The sequence below is a fragment of the Coptis chinensis genome, chromosome 4 (genome assembly GCF_015680905.1).
Source record: "Coptis chinensis isolate HL-2020 chromosome 4, ASM1568090v1, whole genome shotgun sequence".
Taxonomy (NCBI): domain Eukaryota; kingdom Viridiplantae; phylum Streptophyta; class Magnoliopsida; order Ranunculales; family Ranunculaceae; genus Coptis; species Coptis chinensis.
The window spans coordinates 10,774,816-10,786,187 of record NC_141459.1 but is presented as its reverse complement, the minus strand read 5'-3'; the positions used below and the strand labels follow the sequence as shown (position 1 = coordinate 10,786,187).

General features: G+C 37.9%; 1 protein-coding gene across 1 annotated transcript; it reads right to left on the bottom strand.

Annotated features, from left to right (window-relative positions):
• Positions 1 to 4,336: 4,336 nt before the first annotated feature.
• On the bottom strand, positions 4,337 to 6,276 carry LOC147501832 (7-deoxyloganetin glucosyltransferase-like). The gene is made up of 2 exons (XM_086606825.1): positions 5,572 to 6,276; positions 4,337 to 5,482 (listed from the first exon to the last, which is right to left on the bottom strand). Exons 1-2 carry the CDS (start codon positions 6,077 to 6,079, stop codon positions 4,536 to 4,538), a joined length of 1,455 nt encoding a protein of 484 aa, XP_086462951.1. The 5' UTR covers positions 6,080 to 6,276; the 3' UTR covers positions 4,337 to 4,535.
• Positions 6,277 to 11,372: the final 5,096 nt, after the last annotated feature.

Sequence of the window (11,372 nt, the reverse complement as noted above, 5' to 3'; positions counted from 1 at the left end):
TTATGCAAAGAACCTATCTCATATTGCATAGCTATCAACCACTTCTTTTTGTCTTGATAGTACATAGGTTCTCCACCATCGGATAGTAAACCATACGTATGTGGTGGGTACCTGGTTGAAACTTGACTTTCTCTCTCGGATCTCCCCATCTCATCTTCTTGTGGCTCATGATCAGGAAGATGCACTTCTTGCTCAAGTAGTTCATCTGCATCTTCTATCTCAATAGGTTCAATCCCATCATGAGCAATAGAATCATCTTCAAACCCATGGTTTTCTGCATTCTCAATGCCTTCTATAACTCATTCCACAATAAAACTACTGGTTCTAACTCAACAAGATCATAAACGAAAGCTTCTAGCTTCTCACCATTCTCAAAGTCTGTTATTGTTTGGTCTTCCAAGAACACAACATCTCAACTTTGGATTACTTTCTTGTTGATCCGATCATAAAGTTTGTAACCAAACTTCTCATCTCCATAACCCATAAAAATGCACTGCTTGGCTTTGTCATCAAGCTTTGATCTTTTATCCTTGGGAATATAAACAAATACTCTGCATATAAATACCCTCAAGTATCCATAATCAATATTTTTGTCTGACCACACTCTCTCTGGATGCTTCGAAGGAGATAGGTTGATCATATGTACGATTGTGCGCATTGCTTCTACCCGGTAACTCCTTGACAACATAGAGTAAGATAGCATGTATCTCATCCTCTCTACAATGGTATGGTTCATCCTCTCAGCTATACCATTGTGATGCGGTGTCTTGGGAATTGTCTTCTCATGACGAATCCCAAGACTCTTGCAATATTCATCAAACGGCCGAATGTACTCTCCCCCATTATCTAAACGAATACACTTCAAAGGCTTCCCTATCTCTTTTTCCACCATGCTATAGAAAGTCTTAAACACACTGAGAACTTCATCATTGGTCTTCTAACTATATGCCCATATCTTTCTTGACACATCATCAATGAAAGTCAAGAAGTACAAAGCTCTCCCGTAGGACTTTACTTTCATGGGACCACATAAATCTGATCGAGTGTACTAGCTCAAGGATATTCTTCTTTCGGTGAGAGGAGAATCTTTAGAAAGACACCCTATGTTGTTTTCCAACCAAACAATGAGTACATCTATTTAAATTAATGTGTATCTTTGATGTTTGGCAAGGCCTTTTGCTTTGCAAGAACTTTAATATCTTTCTCTCCCATATAACACAGTCTCTTATGCCATAGTTTGGTGGAAGCTTCTTCTTGTGCTACATTTAACTCTGTTTTATACAAACTAGCTTGTGTATATTCTTCCGTTTGGCTACCACAAAGGAACATTTGCTTAGTTTCCATACCCCATTACCAAACGAGCTCTGGAAACCATCATCATCTAACTTTCCAATGGAAAATTAGGCTTCGTCGAATGTCAGGGACATGTTTTACATCCTTGAGTGTCAAGGTGTAGCCAACATTAGTTTCCACATAAACATCATCAATGCCTATAATCTTCGAGACTCCATAGTTACCCATCTTCACCTCACCAAATTCACCACATTTGTAGGTAGCTAGTGAAGAAACTCATGTGCGGTGTGACATGACAGGCTACTCCGGTATCTATCGCTACTATGTATCCTGACATGAGGTACTAACACAACACTCACCACAATCTGACACAATTCCCACTAGACCATCGTCTACTAATGCGGTATAGTATCTTGGCTTGTGCTTCCATTCCTCTTTACCATGTCTTCATGTACACAATTATTCTTCTCATCCCTCTTCAGTGTTCTACACTCATATCTGAAGTGACCCTTGCTGGCACAATAGTAACATTGTCTATTTGTCTTAGGAGTTCTAGATTCACCCCTAGATTTGCTTCTGCCATCACCTCTAGAATGAGGTGGTTTTCTACTCTTACCTCTCCCCCCGCTTCTCTGTGATAAGAATCTCTGAGTGAGAGGAGCTACTACGTGAATCCCTTCTTGTCTCCTCATTCAGTAATGCACTGGTAACCATTTCCATTGAAATGATTCCATCCTTAGCGTCTCCGCCAAGAGAAACTGTCAAAGTCTCCCAACTATCGAGTAGATAATTCAATAGTAACAAAGCCTCAACTTCGTCACCCATATGAATCTTCATTAAATGCAGTTGATTGATGGTATTTTGTACGTCATTAAGATGCTCAGACATTTAAAAACCTTCTTTGTACTTCGAGTTAGCAAATTTCTTAATGAGTAGCACTTTGTTGCCCACAGACTTCATCTCATAGAGGTTTTCGAGTTTCTTCCACAAGCTAAAAGCAGTAGTCTCTTGGGATACATGGTGGAATACACTATCATCAATCTATTGTTGAATGTACCCAATAGCTTTTCTGTCAAGCTTGCTTCACTCAGTCACAACTATTGCATCCAGTTTTACTCCTCCATTCTCAATAGGTTGTGCCAAGTCCTTGCAATAAAGCAAGTCTTCTATCTTTGATTTTGAAATAGTGTAGTTACCTCTATTTAGACTAGTCATGTGAGTGTTTATAGAATGATCCATCTCAACAAACTATTTCAACTCAAACCTTCAATTCTTTTAGGAATTTGATCAAACATCTTTCGAGCAAGATTTGGATAACAATCTTTGTGATTAATCTAATCACAGCTCCAATACCACTTGTTGAGGAAAATGATTCAAATCGATCCCCACTAAGATAGCTTGCACTTGAACAATCTACTATTCTAATCTAAAAATCTAACTTTCACTACAACCAACAACCACAACCTAAGCTATGGAATTAACTATCACAAACAAGCAATAACAAAATAAATTAACTTATCATAATGAGACACAAGATGTAACGTGATTCGGCTAATGATGCCTACTTCCACAATAGCAAATCCTTTTATAAGTGTGGGAAGGAAGATTATAATCACTCCTCTCAAGTCTCTCCAAACTTACTCTCTCTTCACTAATCACTCTCCTTACAAGTTTTATCTCTTTGTAAGGGTTTTCTCTCAATTTTGGTTTCTCTCAAAATTGGTTTTCTCTCACATATGACTTGTGGATAAAAAACCCTAACTTTATATATATAGGATTCTAAAATTTTGGTGAAAATGAAATTCTGAACCAACTTGATTTTATGCTGAAAACCGGAATTCTACTTGTACATGGCATGAGGGTGTGCGCCCCTTTGTGAACAAATCCAAAACATTACCGAATTCATATCACGTGATGAGGGACCTACCACCCCAACACTTACTGTCGACTTTGTGGAAATAATGACAAAACAAATTCTCACCTTATATGGGAATGCTCCTTCTCATTACAGATATGGAGTTGGCTCAAATAAAAGTTTAAAGATGAGGGGAAATTTCAACAAGTTAAATGATGCTACCAAACTCTCTCAATTCAGAAGTCCACTAATCAAACAGCTATATATGGACCTCGGCAGTGGTGGGAACTATGACCATCATTTGGAAACATAGGAACATGGTGGTGTTTGAAGACAAGAAGCCAGACATCTTAAAATGCTTTAGACAAGTCAGAAGACAAATTCATCACTCTTCCCACTTATCCAAGGTTGTCATGTACTCAGAAGACACTCAAATTCTCAACGATTGGGGCATTCAAGGGAAACTAATAACTGCTCCCCGAATAGAGCTTGTTAACTGGGTTGCACCAAATGCTCCAACCATCAAAGTTAACATTGATGGGGCATCTAGGGGTAATCCAGGACTTGCAAGGGATTGGATTTACTTTCAGAGATCATAACGGAGATTTTCTCTTAACTTATTGCAGGGCAGTGGGAGTGACTCTGAGTTACTGGGCTGAGTGTTTGGCAATCATTGAAGCCCTTGAACTGGCAGCCACTAAGGGATAGTCTGACATTTGGATTGAAACAAACTCTAAAACAGCAGTACAGGCTTTTGGATCGTCACAACTACCATGGGCTTTTATGCACATAAGGAAACATGTCCAAAATATGCTACATAAGTTTGTCATCACTTCAATTTGGAGAGAAACAAACTTCTCTGTTGATGTTGCTACTAGAAAGGGAGTCACACTTCTAGACAACATGGGAAGAACATATCTTGGTAGACCCTCATGGATTACAAGATGGGATCATTCTGCTAATACCTACTATAGATTTAGATAGTGTTTTGCATTTTTTTTAATCTTTATAAAGACCCAGTGTTGATTCTGAGTGAATTGTGAACTTGTCACAATCCACTCAAACCATTTTTTTTTTTTTTTTTTTCTTTTTAATACAATTGAACGAGCTTACCAGGCAAAAAATAAAAATAATAATAATAGCTCCTTATTAATAGAGACAGAAACGGAGACAGAGAACTGTTGGCAGTACTCATCACAAAACTCTTGATCATTTATTAGAAAGTGAAATGACACTAGTACCACACAGCAATAATGAGGTTATCACAAATACAGGAACTGGGGAACCTTAACATCTACCAGTAACCTTCTTGTTACAAACTTCCAATGATAGGCCAAATTATGAGGTCCATTAGCACCAATGATTGGCAAAAATTTGGATCATCTAACTAAGCTCTTGCTTGGTGCACTCCTAGGTACAACAAATCCTCGATTAACCTTTCAAAATTAGTATGAGAAGACCCTCCAGGATTTGTAGCATCTATTGCTTTCTTCTTGAATTCCATGGTTTTGTTCCTCATATCTTCACCCCTCTCTCCTTCCATTAACTCCTTGACCATCACCTCAACTTCCTCCCTCTTAGCATCATTATTAATCTCCATTCCAGTCCCCCATTTGTTGCATATATAAAAACAATTTGTTTGCTGCTCTGCAAAGAAAGGCCAGCATATCATTGGCACCCCTTCACTCATGCTTTCAAGTGAAGAATTCCATCCGCAATGTGTCAAGAATCCACCGATAGACCGATGTTTTATAACTTCCTCTTGTGGACACCAACCCGTAAGTAGTCCTCGTCCTTTGATCTCTTCCATGAATTCTTCAGAAAAGATTTCTGCTGAACCACTAACTAGATCAGCTCGAACAACCCACAGGAATGAATATTTGCAATTAGCAAGCCCCCAAGCAAATTCACTCAACTGTGAGGATGACATTATTGCTAGACTACCAAAATTTACATACAAAACTGACTGGGGGTCTCTTTTTTCCAGCCATTCCAAGCAACTCATATCTTCTTCCCATAGATTTGATTCAAACAACTTCATTTCCGTATCTGGTAGTTGACGACAAAGCATTGATATTGGACCAATTGTATACAGTTGGGGAAATTTAGACTTGATAGCATCTAAGACCTCTTGTTCCAGATCGTTGAATGTGTTGAGGATGACACCTTTAGCCTGGAAAGCAATGCTAATCTGAACCACGTTGTAATTAAACATGATGTCGTTTGGATTAGTTGTTCTTATGAACGTTGGCAGATCCTTTAATCGAATTCCTTCCATTGCAGGAATCCAATCAACTTGAGTATCAAGATATCCATCAGTTAACCAACTTTCATCTACATGTAACATATGAAAACACATCAACGCACAGTACTGAATAAGTTAATGGATAAGGTTACAAGGCAACTTAAAATAGTTCAAATACCTTTTAATGGTACATAGCCTCTTTCAGCCAGCTCTTCATAGTGCATATACCCCAAGAAGCCACAAGCACTAGGTGTAAACAAAACCAGTTCAGGCAGACCAAGCTCTTCAGCAACCCGTAAGGTAAAGCCCATGACTCCATCTGATAATATACAACTTACACTAGGTACCTCTAGTGAACCATTAAGCTTTAAAATAAGATTTCGAAACGGCTCAACACTATTTTTTGGCATGGATGCGCATAGTGCTGGAAGGTCTAATACGCCTCGATTGTTCTCTGGTGGCAATCCATCAGGGATGTTTTCTAATCGAAAATCGTCAAGGCCCTTACAATAATCAAGGCCTCTAGACTTAAGTAGACGTTGATAATTAAACTCAGTGTGGACAAAGGTAATGTGAAAACCTCTAAAATGAAGGAGTTTTGCTAGTTTGAGCATGGGATTTATGTGCCCTTGGGCTGGTAATGGAATGCAAACCAAGTGAGGTTTTTTGGATCTTTCAGAACTCATTTTTTTCAGCACTGAATAGATCAAATTGGGAGTGTGAACGTGCGTGTGAGATTCATATAGCACCGGCCTAAGAATATACTCTTGGAAGGGTGACAAGGGTAATTAACTAGCTCTATGATTATCTATGCAATGTCTTCATCAGCAATCTCGTCGTATAAGATTTGACATTAATCGATCATCCCTATGAAGATCGTGGTAACCAAGGCCGGTTTTTTTTTTTTAAAAAATAGGAAAACTAATGATGTTGTGGGCGGGACCCTTTTCCATTTTGGAATTTTCTTCAGAAGTTCCAGCCCCAAAACTATGATTCGTAGAAGTGCAGTATTCACGACTAACAAGTAGGAAATGCCAGAATCAGACGTTGATTTTAAGATTAGGACATAGTAGCGTGTTGAAAGTGGCAAATAAATTTTATTCCAACTGCAAATATAGCCCCACAAAAAAAAACAAACATTTTGTTACGTTTATATCTTTTCATTTTTTTTTTTTTTCTTTTCTCTTTTGCCAATACTCTTTCTCACCTTTTTCTCTCTTTCTCATCAATACTCTCTCTAATCTTTGAATAAAAAAAAAAAAAAAAACTAAAAACAACAATTTTGTTTTAATCCTCTCACTCTAACACTTTTCTTTTGCATATCTTCGTTTTAATGAGGTCATGGAGTTCATAAAACAGATGACGTTTGGATGAAATTGGTTACTATGAACTTGATTTGTAGATTATTTGTTATTTAATGTTTGTGTTTGGCGTGATGACAAGTACTTATGTGCTTGGTGAGTTATTCCTCCACCTATACACTATTATCCAATATAATGTCTTGTTAATTCCTTATTATGTTGTTTCTATATTCGTTTTCAGAATAAATTTATACAATAGTAATGAAGATTAAAAAAGCTAAGAAAAAAGAGCTCTCAAATAGCTAGAATGAGACGAATTTAATAGCATCACATAATGTCGTATAAGTGAGATACAATGTTTTACTATGATCATATTTAGTTCAGTTAAACGTGTTATTTAACATCACCACATAATGTCGTACATGTGAGATACAAAGTCTTATTATAATCATATTTAGTTCAGTTAAACGTGTATTTTCAGGTTATCCAAATACGAATTATTCGATAATGAAAACCAACTTTTGGTGAAAAAGTCATGTAGAGATGCGAACATTTGATGAGTACTGGATTATTAGAAAAAGACCTGAAACAGTAGTGGCAATAGGGATGAAAACCATATTAAGCATGTATTTTCAGGTTATCCAAATACAAATTTAACAGCACCACGCATATCATGTCGTACAAGTAAGCTACAATGTCTTACTATGATCATATTTAGTTCAGTTAAACGTGTATTTTCAGGTTATCCAAATACGAATGTTACAACACTACATAATGTCATACATATGAGATACAATGTCTTCATATATAAATATTATAGAAGGGTATTATGGGTATTTTATATTATCATCAAGTGGGGCCACGTCCGGAAGTGGAATAAATCTTCTCTGACACATTCAATAGGCTATTCTATCCTACTCTTTAAGTCAACGTCCAATTCAAGAATTTACCCATTTTTTTAAGTCTTTAACCCACCCACCCACCAAACATTATCATATGTTGCCTATAAGGCTGAGTCTAATCGTTTTGGATTCTTTATCCTTATTCCTCAATTTAAAAGTGTTTTATCGATATAGATAAGGAAAATGGGTCTAATGGTTTTACAAGTATAGAATGAAAACCTCAACAAACCACTCCACTTCATCCGACTCAAAATGCAAATAAAGAAAAAAATAATAAAGTAAGTCATACCACTCCACTTAAACTGCCGCGGAACGTACTATATATCTCAATAATACTCCCTATATATAGAGAGTAAATTACAGATAGAGAGTGAAAACTTTCCCTTTGGCCTCCACTTTTAAGGGGATAAAGAGTCATTGGACTTAGGCTAGGTGCAATGGCTACCCATTCCCTCAAAAGCGGAGGGAGTGGCGGTAGTTTTTTCCTCTTATCTCTATATAACTCTCTATATATAGAGAGTATTATTGAAGAATACAGAGTGTATTCCACGCAAGTTGAAATTGCATGGTTTGTAAAAACCCAAATGGCGGCACTTGAAGTGGCGTGGAAAACAAAATACAATTTCATACGGCGTCATTTGATGTGGCGGAGGATGATTATTATTATTATTATTATTATTATTTCTTTTTTGGTTTTCATTCTGCACTGGTGGAAGTGGCGTAAAAAAAAGTGGGTTTCAAACCGTGCCAGTTCAAGTGGCATAGGATTGTTCAAACCATTGGTTCAGCCAAACCTACTCTCTACCCGTATAACACTGTTATTTTGAGGGATAGAGATAGAGAGTGGCAGACCATTGGACTCAGCATTAGCCTAAGCAGTCTCGCTCTTTCGATTCTTATTCTAATTCAAATAAAATGTAAAATATAGTATAAAAACATTGAGGGGCTTGTTATATAATTTTAATGTCGCGAGGAAAGTTCTTCTAAATATTTTTAAGAAGGGGAGCTGATTGTAATATGTGAGGGAGGTTTTTATAAATTAATATCAAATTAGGGAGTAGTAAATTGTAATTTATGTGGCTTGAGGGAGCTGCTTTTAAATTGTTAACACAGGGAAATAAAAAATATCCTACTCGATACATTGGGGGGATTCCTCGAATTCGCTATCATACGGTGTAGAAATAAGAATAAAAAACAGACTGATAAACCACCACCCTTTCTACCGACTTATTCATCTACTAATTAACTTCACCAACTAAGAGCAATGACATGTTAAAAAATAACTTAGTTGTTCTAAACTTCTAGTGTCTGTTCTAGCACTAGTATAGAACGGCATGTTTTTTTTTTTTTGTTCGATAATTATAGAACAGCGTATAGCATTGTTTTGTTGTGACGTACTCTCTTTAAAGATCATATTTTTTTGGGAAATTTGTAAGCCTTATGTTTTGCAAGAAATTGGGGGAAATTTGTAAGCCTTATGTCTTGCAAGAAATTGGTCCCAAGGCACATTTGCCAGTGAAAATCACTCACAAAACCAGTGTTTTTTTTAAATCACTCTAAAAGATAATTTTCGGGTGTAAATAACCTGGAAAACCAATTTTCGAGTGAAAACAACTTGTAAAGACAAATAGCTCGGATTTGAAATAAATATTTTCCAGTTTTACCTTTTCAGTCGTTTTGATGTGAACAATAAGTGTTCATACGTTATGTCAATGTATGAGCATTGATTGTTCATACCCAAATAGATTAACGTATCTCATGTAATATGTTGAGGTATGAACAATGATTGTTCATAACTCATATTAAGGTATAAACAATGATTGTTCATATTCTAATAGGTGTTCTTACTGATTATACATTATGTTGAGGTATGAACATTGATTGCCCCAAATATATATGAACAATGACTATTCATAGCTCATATTGAGGTATGAACAGTGATTGTTCATACCCCAAATAAGTATGAACAGTGATTGTTCATACTCCAATAAGTGTTATTGTAAAGGTTATATTTGGTTTTACCTTACAGATTCAAGAAAGTGAGGGAGATGATGTGTAAATGTGGTATTGACTGAGTTCGTATGGACGAACTGCCTACGTATCAAGTTCTCTCTCTGGGAGGGACTTGAATCAAGCCAAACGTAGTTTCTTATCTTCTTTATATATGCAAGGGATTTGCGCCTCCGGCTCTCGCGCATCAAGTCAGATCCAGGTCTTCAAGTCACTCGCCATGATGACGAATTAAGGACATTTATGGTGAAACATGCCTGAAGCTCCGGGCTTGATGATGGTATTTAAGACTTACGTTACCGCTCGTTGGTGTAAGCGAGAATCTTGGAGATCGTTGTTCAATCGAGGTCGTTCGTGTGTAGCGAGTTACTATGGAGCAATAAGCTCGTGTGACGAAAACTTCCAGTCGGTTTATTACTGTTTAGTCAGATCGATTGCCATAGTTGAGTCGCTATGAAGCGAGCTACGAGGACGAGGATCGCGGGTCGATCTATATTCATGTTTGTGCTGGACACGTGCTTGATATTCATTGGATGTGAATATTACTCCCTCACAACCCCATCTCAGTAGGTCGTTAAGTTCGTGTTAGCGATCTATTGAGAGTGTATAGAGTTTGCGCGTGTGTGGCATGTGGTATGTGTGATTTGAAAGACTGCAGCTGAGACGCCTCATTTTACAGGAACATGTGGCACTCTAGGTTTAAATAAAATGATTGTGTTTTTTTCGAAAAATAAACTGGTGGGTGCAACTTGTGATATACACCTGGAGAGGTGAAGAGTCATCATTTGCTTCCCTTGAGAACGAGAGCTAAGGTTAGTTTCTGCCATTTTCGTTTCTTGCACTTTTCTTGATGTCTTGAATGCGGTTTGTTGATGCTGTTACACTTGCCTAGCGTTGTAGAATCCAACTGGTCAGGTGCGTCAAGGCACTGAATCGTTTGAGCCTGATTAAGTGTCATGCTCTTGGGTAGCGTTCTTGCTTAGTCAGTTCTAATCGTTGTAAGGATCAAGTAGTGGGGGGAGCTGAGGCTATGTAGCCTGTGAGCTAGAGGGAGCGGGCAACTCGTAGAGAGCGTTTTGGTTAGAGAGGACCTTAGCACGTGTGTGGCACGTGTGAAGATGTGAACCGTTTGGGAGCCAAAAAGGGTAACCTCGTTGTTTTATGGAATTTTCAAAAAATGGCGGTTCTTTCGGCACATCGGTTAGGGTTTTGGTATATTTATGGTATGTCTTGGGAAGTGGAACGGTTTGCCTTAAATACCTTTTGTGTGAGTCTTTAGGGTTACTGGTTCATCATTTTCCTTAAGCTTTTTGCGAAAGGTCTTGCTCAAGTGTTGCTAACGTTCTTGCCAAAGTACTGTTGGAGCTCTTTCCAAAGTTCTTTAACGCTTCATGTTTGTTTCCGCCCTATATTCATTGTTCTGCTTTGGTGATATGTAGGCTTTGTAGGCTCTTTTGCTGAACATTGTGTTTGCAGAATGTCTCGGGCAGATGGTGATGACTTTGAATATTTGGTCCCTCCAATGGGAGGGGTGAGGGAGACTTCTCCGCTCGTCTTGGAGAAGATTGAATAGCGTTCATGTGATGTGGGTAAACGGAAAGTAGTTGCTTCTGACACGAAGGCCAAGAAGCATTCTAAAAGTGTGGGTTGCTCTGATTCTAGTTCGTGCAAGTGACCTAGAGCTGTGGTGATCCGGGGCCCGAGCTCTAGGCGTGAGGTCGACCTGGGCGCTCGCATCCGTGCTGTGGATGGGAAAGGAAAAGCTG